Genomic DNA, 15,523 nt, shown 5'->3' with positions numbered 1-15,523 from the left:
TTCGTGTATCGATTGTCCCAAAACGATTCTGGTTAATATTAAACGCTTATATCGGGTTGTTGTAGTCCACGACGCGTTGTAGATCTTCTGAAAGATCTACAACGCATTGTGGTTGCTTAAAACGGTCACTGGACGGTTTTGGTTGATTTTTTTTTGGTTTTTCTTCGGTTGTACCATAATTTCCTAACAAAAAATTGGTATTCTGATTAAAAAGTCTTAATCTTAGTTACTGTAGAAAACTTAGAGCCAAGACCAAAAGAAGCTCATCAAATTCGGAGTAAAGAAAAGTCAGAGTGAAGTACTAAAGATATTACGTAGTGTAGTCAAAAGAAAACACCCATTTTTGCTACTTTTCATAATCAACAACGTTTCACGAAATGGAAGGTTTTACTGAATGCACTGAAGAAATCTTCAATTTCCATATAAATTCCAAAGTCTGGCAACGTACAAGACAAGTTATTCCTTTGTTGTAGAATCTGTATTTTTATAGAGAAAATTATAGGAAGAAACTTCTTTTATGTCGTACGTTGTCCTAAAATCAAATCTTTCTTTGTATTTTATGTATTAAGAGAGCAGCGAATAACTTAATCAAATTATTCTATACGTCACCTATTTCTGAAAGTATTATTGGATCTTTCCAGAAACACGATACGAACCAATTTATTTGCGAAAGATGTTGCGAATGCACATATCATTACATTGCATTATCTACATGTCTACAGGTACAAATATCAAAGTAAAATATCAAGGAATTCGTTGAAATAAGAATCGATATCTCGTTATGGGAATGCAGATTCATTTGAAGTGAAGAATAAAATGCGGTGTCGTATTTTTATTAAGAAACGTCGTTCGATGTTACTGAGGATTCGTGCTGACGGTAGATTTATTGATTTTTGTGATAATAATTAGAATGTTTTCCAGTCATATTACAGGCAGTAACTTTGCCAGGATTTTGAAATAGGGTGGAGTTTTTATGACTATTTCTATTTTTGTAAAGTTAAAACCGATATGAGTTGGAAAGCACGCTTCATCAATGTCTTACACTTGATACCAATGCTTAGCTTTGAGGACAAATGGAATGCAACGACTAATTTCGCCATAAAAGTTCTCCAAGAGCGAAGCAGACGTGTCATAATTGATATAGAGTGCGAGGCTGCAGGCTATGTAATAACAAACTTCTATACTGTTTAAGAGGAACGTAGGAGATTCGTTCGTATCCAACCATCGACTACGAAGAGCAAGAAGAGTCCAACTTGTCATACTGAACCTCCAAACAACCAGGATTGATTGGGGGATGTAGGAAAATAATGAAGAAGAAAGAGTGATATCTGCCGACGGTTTATAGACCCACAAAGTGCACTCTACCAGCACTGGTTGGCCGAGTAGATAAAAAAATTATAAAACAAAGTCTAGTTTTTGTCCATTCAGCATATCAGTTGATGTGATAACAATCTCAACGATGGGCAAAGACAGCGTGGTGAATATTTCGAGTGGATTGAACTCTACTAGTAGTTTAGCGCTTCGATAGCACGTTTCGAGAATTTTTTCTGTTGATTTATGTACATGTAACAACTTGCTGTAGCATTCTCGCTGCAATCGACATCTGTGGCATACTTGTTGTTTCATTTCCTTCTCGTTCTCTTTAGAAAACGTCGAATAGGACTTGCAAAAACTGTTCTAGGTCAGATTATGCTAAACAGCTCGGAAGATCAAGATTCTGGGCAGCTCTCGATCGCCTGATACATAAATTACTTGTTTTTGTGGTCTCTTTAATAATTTATCAATTCAATAATACAGGGTTTATACGAAAAATATCAATAGAAATGTTTCTACGTATTCGTTGACGAATTTTCTTATCAGAAATCATCGAATGCTTGACTTATAACCTCTAGGAATGATAAAAAAGAAGAGTCGGCGTGTTATAACATGAGAACACGTCGTTAACGTCATCGTTACTTCTAACGTCAATTGTCAAATTTGTTATTTTACGAGGGGTATTCGTAAATTATTGTAAATTCATTTTAATTTGGGTTATATCGGTAAATATTGAAATTTTCATGGCGTTTAATCATTCTTGAGGTTATTTACTACGATTTGAGTAATTTTTTTTATGAAAACGACGATTTTTGGTAGAATATTTATGGGTATTATCATGAAATTGTAGGAATTTAATCTGATCGAATGTTGGTAGTACTTTGGAAGAGACCAATTCAAGTTTTATCAAAATTAATAAATCTTGTTTTCCAGAGAGATTTTTATCCTTTTGTTCATTGCTAGCAGCTCCACATAAAAAATAGACATTTTCCCGGTAGTAGGGGAAAGCATATTTTTAGTCCAAAGACGCCCAATCCAGATCTTTGTGCTAGCTTAGAACCAACTGTATAAGGAAAGGAAATTTTTGGAAATTTCTCGATGGATCCGAAGGGATTAGATCATATGAACCAGAATTAAGCAATTACTCAACTTCAACAAGAGCTATATCCGAAAAGGTAGAAAGGTATTAGCGATTCGTCCAACGAAATAAAGATGTACTAAAAGTAAACGAACTTATTGGTTAAAATAAGCGATTTACAAGTAAAAATCCTAGTGGATATCTAACGAATCTCTTGTTGCCAAAAATCTCTTTTGGTTAGCCAGTTTTGGCAGTAAAAAATCTTCTTGTTTATCTACATCAGCCCCATAATATCTACCAGGTCTTGTTTGTAAACTTTTTGACACCAATCCTAATAAAAACCTCGATAGATCAGAAGAATCCCTTTCTTGCAGAAGCCTTTCAGACATGGATTTAACGTTGCTAGTACTTTGAAAGAGATCAATTCAAATTTTATCAAAATTAAAATTTTTTTTGTTTCGTCTTGATCATGCCTAAAATATTACATTTAACAAAAAATTACACTCAATAATCTTCAAGACCCTCATCGCCGCTTGGTTATTGGAGAACGTACTTTCTAGAGAGGTTTTTATCCTTTTCTGATCCCATTTGTTCATTGCTAGCAGCTTCACATAATAAATAGACATTTTCCTGGTAGTAGGGAAATATTTTTTTAGTCCAAAAATACCCAATCCAGCTCTTTGCGCTAGTTTGGAACCATATGTATCAGGAAAGGGAATTGTTGGAAATTTCTCTATGGGTCCTAAAGGATTAGATCATATGAACTAGAATTAAGCAATTACTCAACTTCAACAAGATCTATATCCGAAAAGCTAGAAAGATATTAGCAATTCGTCGAAAGAGATAAAGATGTACTAAAAGTAGACGAAGTTATCGGTTTCAAAAAAGCGATTTGCAAGTAAAAAACCTAGCAGATATCTAACGGATCTCTTGATGCCAAAAAACGCTGTTGGTTAGCCAATTTTGGCATTGAAAAATCTTCTTGTTTATCTAAATCAGCCCTATACTTTCTACTAGATCATGTTTGAAGAATCCCTTCCTTGAACAAGCCTTCCAGACATGGATTTAACTTTGCTAGTACTTTGAAAGAGATCTATTCAAATTTTATCAAAATTAATAAATCTTTGTTTCGTCCTGATCATACCTAAATATTACATTCAACAAAAAGCTACCAGGAGTTTTTCTCAAAAGGAATAATCAAGTATATTATTACTGTCGCTATGTGGTAAACAACTGTCACCAAGGAAACCAAATTAGCGCCGAGGATTTTTATCAAAAGCTATTGTATATTCCCGACCTCACACTGCGAATGAGACAAAAAAAACTACAGGAATTTGGCTGAGAAGTGTTAGTTTATACTCAGTATAGCCCGGATTTCGTTCCTAGCGACTCATTTCTTTTTATATCTCAAGTATCTCCTTGGTATTTAACAATTTTACGATGGTGACGAGCTAAATGTTATGGATGGATATTAAGAGGGCGGGAAATGAGAGCGGTAAGTAGAGGTGTGTAATATGACACTTTCTAACCTTCAAAGACGTCAGTAAGGACAGCGTTGCTTGTATAGTTGTAGAAAAAAGACTTTTCGGAAACCTAGTTTCAGGTTGCTGATTGCGGATCCTAACCTAAAATGAAATTCACGAATTTTCAACCAAAAATGAACGTCGCGTAAATTTAAGACATGATCTTAAAGCAATTATCAACGATTTACCCTCTCACACTACACTACACTATAGTGTAATACTAATAACCTATTTCGTGCGAACAGCAAAAATCATAGACAAATTAAACAACCCGCAGTTACCCTATCAAGGTAAAATGGATTATGTATGACTACGATCTGATTAATTTGATCAGTTTTCGAATAAAAATCAACGTGGGTTGTTTCCGAATATTCAGATTATCGAGTTAACTCGATCGCAGTTTCCGATCTTTCCTTTTTGAATATATATTTCTCAATACTATATTTCTCGCGTACACAGATAATGTACAATAAAACAAATATTTTCTTTTGTTTTATACACTGTAGTACACTGCTAAGAATTTGCCAAGTGCGGTTGAAATTTATGTCGAAGCGAATTGTTTCTATTCCGTAACGGATACACAATATTCACTGTTTATCTGAAATATTGATAAAACCCGGCACGTGATGCTCTACTATTCGCATTTCATGGGAAATCTACTGTGAAATGACAAAAACACTGCTAATAAAAATTACAACAGGACATAAAATTTTACGATTTTCTAATGTTGGTATAAGCCAACAATCACGAGCGAAAACCATTTTCTCATTTTATTATTCGATGTGTACTTTTCTGTCTTTTTCACTAAGAAAACGTACATTTATTTAAGAATGTGAGTAAATAAATTGATGATAAATCAATCACAAGGATATGGATATTAAACATATTTTTTAAACAGTATACTAACCTCCAAAACATATATTTGAACGCATCATAGGCTTCTTCGTTGATTTCGCAATAAATTTTTGATTTGCGCGAATAAAAAAAATCACTAGGTGCCAAACAAGGATGGTACGGAGGATTATCCTTTAATTCGACGGTTCTAAAACGTTTTTGTTTGAACTGATGTGTGAGAGCTCGCATTATCGTTGTGGAGAGTGATTCGTCTTCTCTGATTGGTTCTCCTGATTTTTTCGAACATTTCTAGCAAACAAATGTTTGTGATTTGGGTCTATCACCTGTTAGAAGACCGCCCAATAGTCTGGTGATCACTAGAAGTTTTTCAGATTTCTTATCTGATATGGTTATGAATATTTTGAATTGTCTTATGTCTGAAGTGTTTCTCCATCTCATCCGTTCAGTTCATTATTGATGTGACATCTCATGAGGCTCTGGTCGAAAGTATGGGGTCGTTGCCCGTTTCTGGTAAGGGTGTCTACTTCCATATACCCTTGATGGAACCTTAGGATTACTTTGGTTTTCATCAGATAGTAGTTTTACAGTTTGTTTGTATTTCCACGCTAGCTTGGATGTACATTCAATAATCTTCAAGACCTTCAATGGTTATCGGAGTATGAGAATGTGCTTTCTAAAGAGATTTTTATCCTTTTTTGATCCTATTTGTTCATTGCTACCAACTCAACGTGAACAATATATTTATTTCTTGTAGTTTTGAGAAGGTCGAATATAACTTTTGTCTATGGACATCCCCATACTCACAAAGGAGGTCTTGGGTAACCACCGAACAGTGTCCAAGTTCAGATTGAGCCTCTTCAATCAATGAAAGAACTTGCACTAGCTTAGAACCATCTGTATCAAGAAAGGAAATTTTTGGAAAGTTGCTAGGGAATTTTTGGATATTTCTCGATAGATCCGAAGGGATTATATCATATGAACTAGTACCATTTGAGCCTATTGCTTTATTGTCAACTTCAGAGTGCTTATTAGTGAAGCAGGTATCTGACTGGATGTTAAGAGGTTTATTTCTTGTAGTTTTCAGAGGGTCGAATATAACTTTTGTCTATGGACATCGCCATACTCACAGAGGTGGTCTTGAGTAACCACCGAACAGTGTCCAAGTTCAGATTGAGCCTCTTCAATCAATGAAAGAACTTGCACTAGCTTAGAACCATCTGTATCAAGAAAGGAAATTTTTGGAAAGTTGCTAGGGAATTTTTGGACATTTCTCGATAGATCCGAAGGGATTATATCATATGAACTAGTACCATTTTAGCCTATTGCTTTATTGTCACCTTCAGAGTGTTTATTAGTGAAGCAGGTATCTGACTGGATATTAAGGGGTTTATTTCTTGTAGTTTTGAGAAGGTCGAATATAACTTTTGTCTATGGACATCGCCATACTCACAGAGGTGGTCTTGAGTAACCACCGAACAGTGTCCAAGTTCAGATTGAGCCTCTTCAATCAATGAAAGAACTTGCACTAGCTTAGAACCATCTGTATCAAGAAAGGAAATTTTTGGAAAGTTGCTAGGGAATTTTTGGACATTTCTCGATAGATCCGAAGGGATTATATCATATGAACTAGTACCATTTTAGCCTATTGCTTTATTGTCACCTTCAGAGTGTTTATTAGTGAAGCAGGTATCTGACTGGATATTAAGGGGTTTATTTCTTGTAGTTTTGAGAAGGTCGAATATAACTTTTGTCTATGGACATCGCCATACTCACAGAGGTGGTCTTGAGTAACCACCGAACAGTGTCCAAGTTCAGATTGAGCCTCTTCAATCAATGAAAGAACTTGCACTAGCTTAGAACCATCTGTATCAAGAAAGGAAATTTTTGGAAAGTTGCTAGGGAATTTTTGGACATTTCTCGATAGATCCGAAGGGATTATATCATATGAACTAGTACCATTTGAGCCTATTGCTTTATTGTCAACTTCAGAGTGCTTATTATTGAAGCAGGTATTTGACTGGATGTTAAGAGGTTTATTTCTTGTAGTTTTGAGAAGGTCGAATATAACTTTTGTCTATGGACATCCCTATACTCACAAAGGAGGTCTTGGGTAACCACCGAACAGTGTCCAAGTTCAGATTGAGCCTTTTCAATCAATGAAAGAACCTTTGGTGTCTAGTTAATAAAATAAAAAAAATCTATTAAATTATTCCAGACCGTAAGTTTTACTTCAAGTTTTTTATGGTCTTGATTTGAAGACATTTTGGGAAACCTGTGAAAGTTTGTCATCTTATAAAATGATCCATCTTTTCCTCGCCTGGTAATGGAATAGTGTGGTCAGATAATTTTGTTCTTTGCCTCCAGTAAGTCAAAGACTGTGTGCATTCCCTAACTAGATTTGACTCAATTTTATTGTGAGTGCTTGAAGAGCTGCTCTGAGACTAATTCTTCGCGTATATGTATAGAACATCTGCGACTCCGCCTGGAAAAAGTTAGGTTAGGTTAGGTCTCTGCGTCTCCGCCTGGAAAAGGGTCTCCGGCCTTATATTCCTACCCCTACTTGTTAATTTTTCATTTTCAAAGCATCAGTGTAGAATATCAATGAGCTTCTTTGGATAATTTGCTCGACATGGCATTCGTTATTATATGAAAGGCACCAGGCTTGATGTTCTATTCCTTGTCAGCCTTAATTGCCTCACTTTCTATATAAGTCTTCAAAGAGGTCAATAATGACTTGAAGTGCTGTCGTGAAGGGATAGAAAATTGTTCTATTGCAAAGGGGATGTCCAATAGTACAGATGGAGTTTTTAGCAAGAATAGTACGTATTGCATAATTGGTTTGCAAGTTAAAAACTAACACCAAAAGGTTAAAAAAGTCTTTGGTGTCAACAGTGGTTAAATTAAGAATAAAATAAACTAGTTAGGAGTCAATAAATTGTGGATCTATACCGAGTTTTCAACTCAAAAACAAGCTCGGTGATTATCATATTAACATGAACATTATCAATTATTTCTGAAGCCGCTAAGGCGCGTTTTATATGCTTTTTCTATAAAATAATTGACATTTCAATTCCTAATTTATATTAACTTTGTTTAGTTAAAAAACAGCTCGTTGATATCCTGTAAAGTCGTTTAAATTTACTTGCATTTCATTTAAAATTCTTGGAGCAATTCTTTGGAGTCTGCAAGCGACATGTTGCCAAATTATCGTACGTGCTAGGGAAATCTTTTCCTCGGCTGCAATTTATATTTCTCTTTATTTTCTTGTCCCGAACTATGATTCGTTTTACTTGGGAGATTTCGAGAAGGTTATAAAGAAAAATGTGAATGACAGACGTTTATTAGGTTTTATTTTTGCTGTTTCAACATAATTCGACGATTTAAATACAACCAGAAAAATAAATTAGTTCGCTACACCTTCTGGTTATAATGTCTCGTAAGATATTTCGGTTAATTTTTGAGAGCTTCTTCTTTAGAGTGAAAATAACGCAACATAGAAAATGAAGATTTTTTGAACAAGATTTTCAATATTTTTACGAATAATTAACTATAAGTTTTATCCCACATCTATAGCTTGAGCATCCATCGATTAAAGTTCTAAAAAAATTAAAACTTTCTGGGAATTTACTAAATTGTGATACTTAAATTTTGACATATGGTAACACATTTTTTATGCTACGATTTTCTATGACTTTTGACGTTGATTGAACCAACAGCACTTGTCAATAAACTAGCTTTGATTTTTTGTGATAAAGCACCATCTCGAGCCATAGATTTGGTTGGCTTTCGTGAGGGTGTTCCGTAATCGGCTGTTGTGACATAAAACATCGACGCTGTGCGTGAATTGATATCTCAAGATCGTCATGTGACATACCAAGAGTTTGAAGCCTATTTGGACATTAATTCTGCTCGCATACATTTCAATATTGGATGACATTCGGTTGTCAAAAGGATTTCTTCGCGTTGGATACCGCAGAATTTGACAATCGTTCAAAATAAACTCGATTCAATCGCGTTGCTTCAAAAGACGTCTGTAAGATCGTGACAGGCATCGAGAATAATCGATCGATGCATATCAGCTCGAAACTAAACAACAATCGATTGTATGGGTCTTTCAAGACGAGCCACGAAGCACTTTGAAGCAAATGGCCGCTTGGTTTTTCGTAATAACTTGACAGGTCAATTCTGAATGGTACACAAACATTTGTTTGCCAGTAGTGTTCGAAGAAGTCAGTGAAACCGTTGAATTTTGTGCAGTTATTTATATGAAAAGATGAATTTGAGAATAAGTTGTTACAGAACCAGTGTAGAGCAGTGTAATTATTTTATAGATACTAAGAGAGATAAAGTTTTGATAAAAAGATTAACAAGAATTAATTATGAAATAATTAGACAAATTCTCCCAGTAATTGTATGTAGTATTTCTTAGAATATTTACCGAAAATATGGTTAAAACTGTTCCAAATAATATGCAAATGTAAGTTTTTCAGATGATTTTGAATGAATTAAATTATTATATCGTCTCTTCGGACACAAACAGTATAATCTTAAAATTTGCTAATTGTACAGTAGAACTTTTAAAAACCCATTGTATCTAAAAGTGTATTGAATGAAGTTTATATCAAATACCACTCCAAGCAGAGATTTGTCACTATTCTAGAGAAAATTTGGTCAGACCAGTTCCATAGTGACATTGTACACTATCCATCCGAAAAGGCTTTATAAGAAAATTGCATTTTGAAAACCGAAAGTTAACAATTAAACTTTTTTTATTTTGAATCTATAATTTTGATATTTTGATATATCAAAAAGGTATTTTCTTATTATCTCACTTGATACTAACTTGTTAATTACAGTGAATAATTTTTTTCTGGCATCTTTTTGGCAACACTGTTTTTGACAGATCACGCGTCAAACGTGTCTTGTGTCATTGTCAAACTTCAGTTCAGTTTGGTCTATGATTTAATAATGAATCGGCTTTCATCAAAATTCATGCTTGGTTAAGAGAGTGCATCTTCCAATTTATGGGAAGTTTGGTGGGCCTACTATTCGAAAGCTTGTGACTAAATTTCAAATCCGGTTTACACTATTAGACATTAAACCATTAATACGCAAACGTACAGTAAGGACCGAAGGCTGTATCCCCCAGTATGAAAGGATTTGGGATATAAAACCTTATAAGATACGGCTGGTGCAAGAATTGAAGCCATAATGTCTAGCACTTGGTGAATTGGCGCTAGCTAAGTTGTAGAAAGATCCACTCTTTATCGCAAAATTGTGTTCAGCGACGAAACTCATTTCTGGTTAAATGGTTACGTCAACAAGCAAAATTTCCGCATCTGGAGTGAAGACCAACCAGAAGCATTAGAAGAACTACCAATGCATCTCGAAAAAGTCACTTTGGTGTGGATTATGGAACGGGGGCATCATATTCAAAAGCGATGATGGCCGGAACGTTACGGTGGATGGCGAGCGCTACCGTGTGATATTTGATGATTTTTCTTCGCCCAAAATGGAAGAATTGGACATGCTTGATATGTGGTTTCAATAAGATGGTGTCACAATCACCAAATTCAGAGCCCCTTCGATGAACAATTCATATCATGTTTGGGGCCCGTCAATTAGCCGCCTAGATCGTGTGATTTAACACCTTTGGACTATTTCTTGTGGGGCCATGTGGAGGCTGATGTCTACAGGGATAAATCAGCAACGATTGATGCACTGGAGGCCAATATTAAAGCATTTATTCGTGAAATACCGGCCGATATGTTGGAGAGAGTTTGCCAAAATTGGACCTCGCACGTGGAGCGGATCCGCGGCCAACATTTGCATGAAATCATCTTCAAAAACTAAATTATACTGATCGTTCTATCGATTCCAATAAAGATTTCATCAACTTTTTAAAACTTCTTGTGGTTTTTTTTTCAAAATCAAATCTTTTAACTCTTAAAAAATCACTGATTAGTTTTTTAGGAAAAGATCTTTCTTCTGAACAATTTGTATCCGCAATACTCAAAATTTACATAGAGCAATATCAAAATTTGGGTAAACATCTCGAAGAATACTTCAAATTTTTGTGGTTTTTTTCAAAATCAAATCCTATAACTCTTAAAAAATCACTATGTGCTATCAATTTAACCGAAAAAACTGAAAAAGTGCTTGTCATAAAAGTATATCATGAAGAAAAAAAGGTATAATACACTTTATTATAGAAAAAAATCGTTTGGAAGGAGAATCATTTGATAAATATAGTTTGCGTTCTTAAAAAAATACGATGTTATAAAATAAAATATGAAAAAGTAAGGGAATAGAAAAAATGGTTATAAAAGATCTAAATAACTTGATATAGCGTGCTAAACTTATGATACCGGCACCTGAAAACAAAAGAAATTACAGCACTGATCAGCATTTCCAAAAGAAGTGACCTGAGCATTTAAATATAACAAAAATAAGTGCAAGGTGGTGGTCTCGAAAAATTGTGGGGTTTTTACGTAATTTACATACCAAACAATCAAGTTCACTAATGTATTAATTATTCATTTAACGATTTGAATGTTTTCATACGCGTTTTATTGAAACAGCTGGCAACATCGTAATATAATATGTTTGCGGATTTGGTTCGCCTCTGATAGAGGACGCTAGCTGTAGACTTCGTTATTGAAAGTTATGTGATGTAAATAGTGTTCGAAGAAGGAAAATTCTGAAAAAAAAATTACAAGAGTTCGAGGTTTTTAAAAGATAAAAAACAGGGTCTGGGATAATTAAGATACGATAAAATTTCGAAAAATTCTCTATGTGGCAAACATTTTTTCAATAAAATATTTTGGAGACCAAAAGACACTGGAAAAGTGTCTAAACAACCAGAATTTTTCGAAAAAGTGTCTAGAAATCCAGAATTTTTAATAATAATAATTTCTAAAGGGAAATTTTTTTCGAAGAATGCCTAGGTGACAATGTTTTTCTAAAAAAAGTGTCTAGATATACAGATTTTTTCAAAAAAGTATCTAGATATACAATTTTTTTCAAAAAACTGTTTAGACCCCCAAAATCTCCAATAATAATTATTTTTGAATGGAAATTTATTTTGAAAAGTGACTAGTTGGCAATTTTCTTTCGAAAAAGGTGTCTAGAGAACCAGAATTTTCTGAAAAAGTGTCTAGAACCCAGAATTTTCAATAAAAATAATTTCTAAAGGGAAATTTTTTTCGATAAGTGTCTAGGTGGCAATGTTTTTCTAAAAAAAAGTGTCTAGATATCCAGATTTTTCCAAAAAACTGTTTAGACCCCGAAAATCTCCAATAATAATTATTTTTGAATGGAAATTTATTTTGAAAAGTGACTAGTTGGCAATTTTCTTTCGAAAAAGGTGTTTAGAGAACCAGAATTTTCTGAAAAAGTGTCTAGAACCCAGAATTTTCAATAATAATAATTTCTAAAGGGAAATTTTTTTCGAAGAATGTCTAGGTGACAATATTTTTCTAAAAAAAGTGTCTAGATATACAGATTTTTTCAAAAAAGTGTCTAGATATACAGATTTTTTCAAAAAACTGTTTAGACCCTCAAAATCTCCAATAATAATTATTTTTGAATGGAAACTTATTTTGAAAAGTGACTAGTTGGCAATTTTCTTTCGAAAAAGGTGTCTAGAGAACCAGAATTTTCTGAAAAAGTGTCTAGAACCCAGAATTTTCAATAAAATTAATTTCTAAAGGGAAATTTTTTTCGATAAGTGTCTAGGTGGCAATGTTTTTCTAAAAAAAAGTGTCTAGATATCCAGATTTTTTCAAAAAACTGTTTAGACCCCCAAAATCTCCAATAATAATTATTTTTGAATGGAAATTTATTTTGAAAAGTGACTAGTTGGCAATTTTCTTTCGAAAAAGGTGTCTAGAGAACCAGAATTTTCTGAAAAAGTGTCTAGAACCCAGAATTTTCAATAAAAATAATTTCTAAAGGGAAATTTTTTTCGATAAGTGTCTAGGTGGCAATGTTTTTCTAAAAAAAAGTGTCTAGATATCCAGATTTTTCCAAAAAACTGTTTAGACCCCGAAAATCTCCAATAATAATTATTTTTGAATGGAAATTTATTTTGAAAAGTGACTAGTTGGCAATTTTCTTTCGAAAAAGGTGTTTAGAAAACCAGAATTTTCTGAAAAAGTGTCTAGAACCCAGAATTTTCAATAATAATAATTTCTAAAGGAAAAATTTTTTCTTAGAGTGTCTAGGTGGCAATGTTTTTCTAAAAAAAAGTGTCTTGATATCCAGATTTTTTCAAAAAACTGTTTAGACCCCGAAAATCTCCAATAATAATTATTTTTGAATGGAAATTTATTTTGAAAAGTGACTAGTTGGCAATTTTCTTTCGAAAAAGGTGTTTAGAGAACCAGAATTTTCTGAAAAAGTGTCTAGAACCCAGAATTTTCAATAAAAATAATTTCTAAAGGGAAATTTTTTTCGATAAGTGTCTAGGTGGCAATGTTTTTCTAAAAAAAAGTGTCTAGATATCCAGATTTTTCCAAAAAACTGTTTAGACCCCGAAAATCTCCAATAATAATTATTTTTGAATGGAAATTTATTTTGAAAAGTGACTAGTTGGCAATTTTCTTTCGAAAAAGGTGTTTAGAGAACCAGAATTTTCTGAAAAAGTGTCTAGAACCCAGAATTTTCAATAAAAATAATTTCTAAAGGGAAATTTTTTTCGATAAGTGTCTAGGTGGCAATGTTTTTCTAAAAAAAAGTGTCTTGATATCCAGATTTTTCCAAAAAACTGTTTAGACCCCGAAAATCTCCAATAATAATTATTTTTGAATGGAAATTTATTTTGAAAAGTGACTAGTTGGCAATTTTCTTTCGAAAAAGGTGTTTAGAGAACCAGAATTTTCTGAAAAAGTCTCTAGAACCCAGAATTTTCAATAATAATAATTTCTAAAGGAAAAATTTGTTCGTAGAGTGTCTAGGTGGCAATGTTTTTCTAAAAAAAAGTGTCTAGATATCCAGATTTTTTCAAAAAACTGTTTAGACCCCCAAAATGTCCAATAATAATTATTTTTGAATGGAAATTTATTTTGAAAAGTGACTAGTTGGCAATTTTCTTTCGAAAAAGGTGTCTAGAGAACCAGAATTTTCTGAAAAAGTGTCTAGAACCCAGAATTTTCAATAAAAATAATTTCTAAAGGGAAATTTTTTTCGATAAGTTTCTAGGTGGCAATGTTTTTCTAAAAAAAAGTGTCTAGATATCCAGATTTTTTCAAAAAACTGTTTAGACCCCCAAAATCTCCAATAATAATTATTTTTGAATGGAAATTTATTTTGAAAAGTGACTAGTTGGCAATTTTCTTTCGAAAAAGGTGTTTAGAGAACCAGAATTTTCTGAAAGAGTGTCTAGAACCCAGAATTTTCAATAAAAATAATTTCTAAAGGGAAATTTTTTTCGATAAGTGTCTAGGTGGCAATGTTTTTCTAAAAAAAAGTGTCTAGATATCCAGATTTTTTCAAAAAACTGTTTAGACCCCCAAAATCTCCAATAATAATTATTTTTGAATGGAAATTTATTTTGAAAAGTGACTAGTTGGCAATTTTCTTTCGAAAAAGGTGTCTAGAGAACCAGAATTTTCTGAAAAAGTGTCTAGAACCCAGAATTTTCAATAAAAATAATTTGTAAAGGGAAATTTTTTTCGATAAGTGTCTAGGTGGCAATGTTTTTCTAAAAAAAAGTGTCTAGATATCCAGATTTTTCCAAAAAACTGTTTAGACCCCGAAAATCTCCAATAATAATTATTTTTGAATGGAAATTTATTTTGAAAAGTGACTAGTTGGCAATTTTCTTTCGAAAAAGGTGTTTAGAAAACCAGAATTTTCTGAAAAAGTGTCTAGAACCCAGAATTTTCAATAATAATAATTTCTAAAGGAAAAATTTTTTCTTAGAGTGTCTAGGTGGCAATGTTTTTCTAAAAAAAAGTGTCTTGATATCCAGATTTTTTCAAAAAACTGTTTAGACCCCGAAAATCTCCAATAATAATTATTTTTGAATGGAAATTTATTTTGAAAAGTGACTAGTTGGCAATTTTCTTTCGAAAAAGGTGTTTAGAAAACCAGAATTTTCTGAAAAAGTGTCTAGAACCCAGAATTTTCAATAATAATAATTTCTAAAGGAAAAATTTTTTCTTAGAGTGTCTAGGTGGCAATGTTTTTCTAAAAAAAAGTGTCTAGATATCCAGATTTTTTCAAAAAACTGTTTAGACCCCCAAAATGTCCAATAATAATTATTTTTGAATGGAAATTTATTTTGAAAAGTGACTAGTTGGCAATTTTCTTTCGAAAAAGGTGTCTAGAGAACCAGAATTTTCTGAAAAAGTGTCTAGAACCCAGAATTTTCAATAAAAATAATTTCTAAAGGGAAATTTTTTTCGATAAGTGTCTAGGTGGCAATGTTTTTCTAAAAAAAAGTGTCTAGATATCCAGATTTTTCCAAAAAACTGTTTAGACCCCGAAAATCTCCAATAATAATTATTTTTGAATGGAAATTTATTTTGAAAAGTGACTAGTTGGCAATTTTCTTTCGAAAAAGGTGTTTAGAGAACCAGAATTTTCTGAAAAAGTGTCTAGAACCCAGAATTTTCAATAAAAATAATTTCTAAAGGGAAATTTTTTTCGATAAGTGTCTAGGTGGCAATGTTTTTCTAAAAAAAAGTGTCTTGATATCCAGATTTTTCCAAAAAACTGTTTAGACCCCGAAAATCTCCAATAATAATTA

At 32.9% G+C, this 15,523-nt stretch overlaps 2 protein-coding genes across 2 annotated transcripts in view; one reads left to right on the top strand and one right to left on the bottom strand.

Annotated features, from left to right (window-relative positions):
* LOC130449628 (uncharacterized) overlaps positions 1 to 15,523 on the bottom strand; it is a 243,927-nt gene that overhangs the window by 79,645 nt on the left and 148,759 nt on the right. The gene's annotated exons all lie outside the window — the stretch shown is intronic.
* The window catches only part of LOC130449629 (scoloptoxin SSD14), a 39,719-nt gene continuing 33,365 nt past the window's right edge, over positions 9,170 to 15,523 (top strand). The window contains exon 1 of the mRNA XM_056787574.1: positions 9,170 to 9,247. Within this exon, the coding sequence (XP_056643552.1) occupies positions 9,216 to 9,247 (32 nt within the window). The 5' untranslated portion in view covers positions 9,170 to 9,215. The remainder of the gene's footprint in view (positions 9,248 to 15,523) is intronic.

Source organism: Diorhabda sublineata, chromosome 10, assembly GCF_026230105.1.
Source record: "Diorhabda sublineata isolate icDioSubl1.1 chromosome 10, icDioSubl1.1, whole genome shotgun sequence".
Lineage (NCBI taxonomy): Eukaryota > Metazoa > Arthropoda > Insecta > Coleoptera > Chrysomelidae > Diorhabda > Diorhabda sublineata.
The sequence above is the reverse complement of the archived record's forward strand: the minus strand, read 5'-3'. Positions and strand labels throughout refer to the sequence as shown.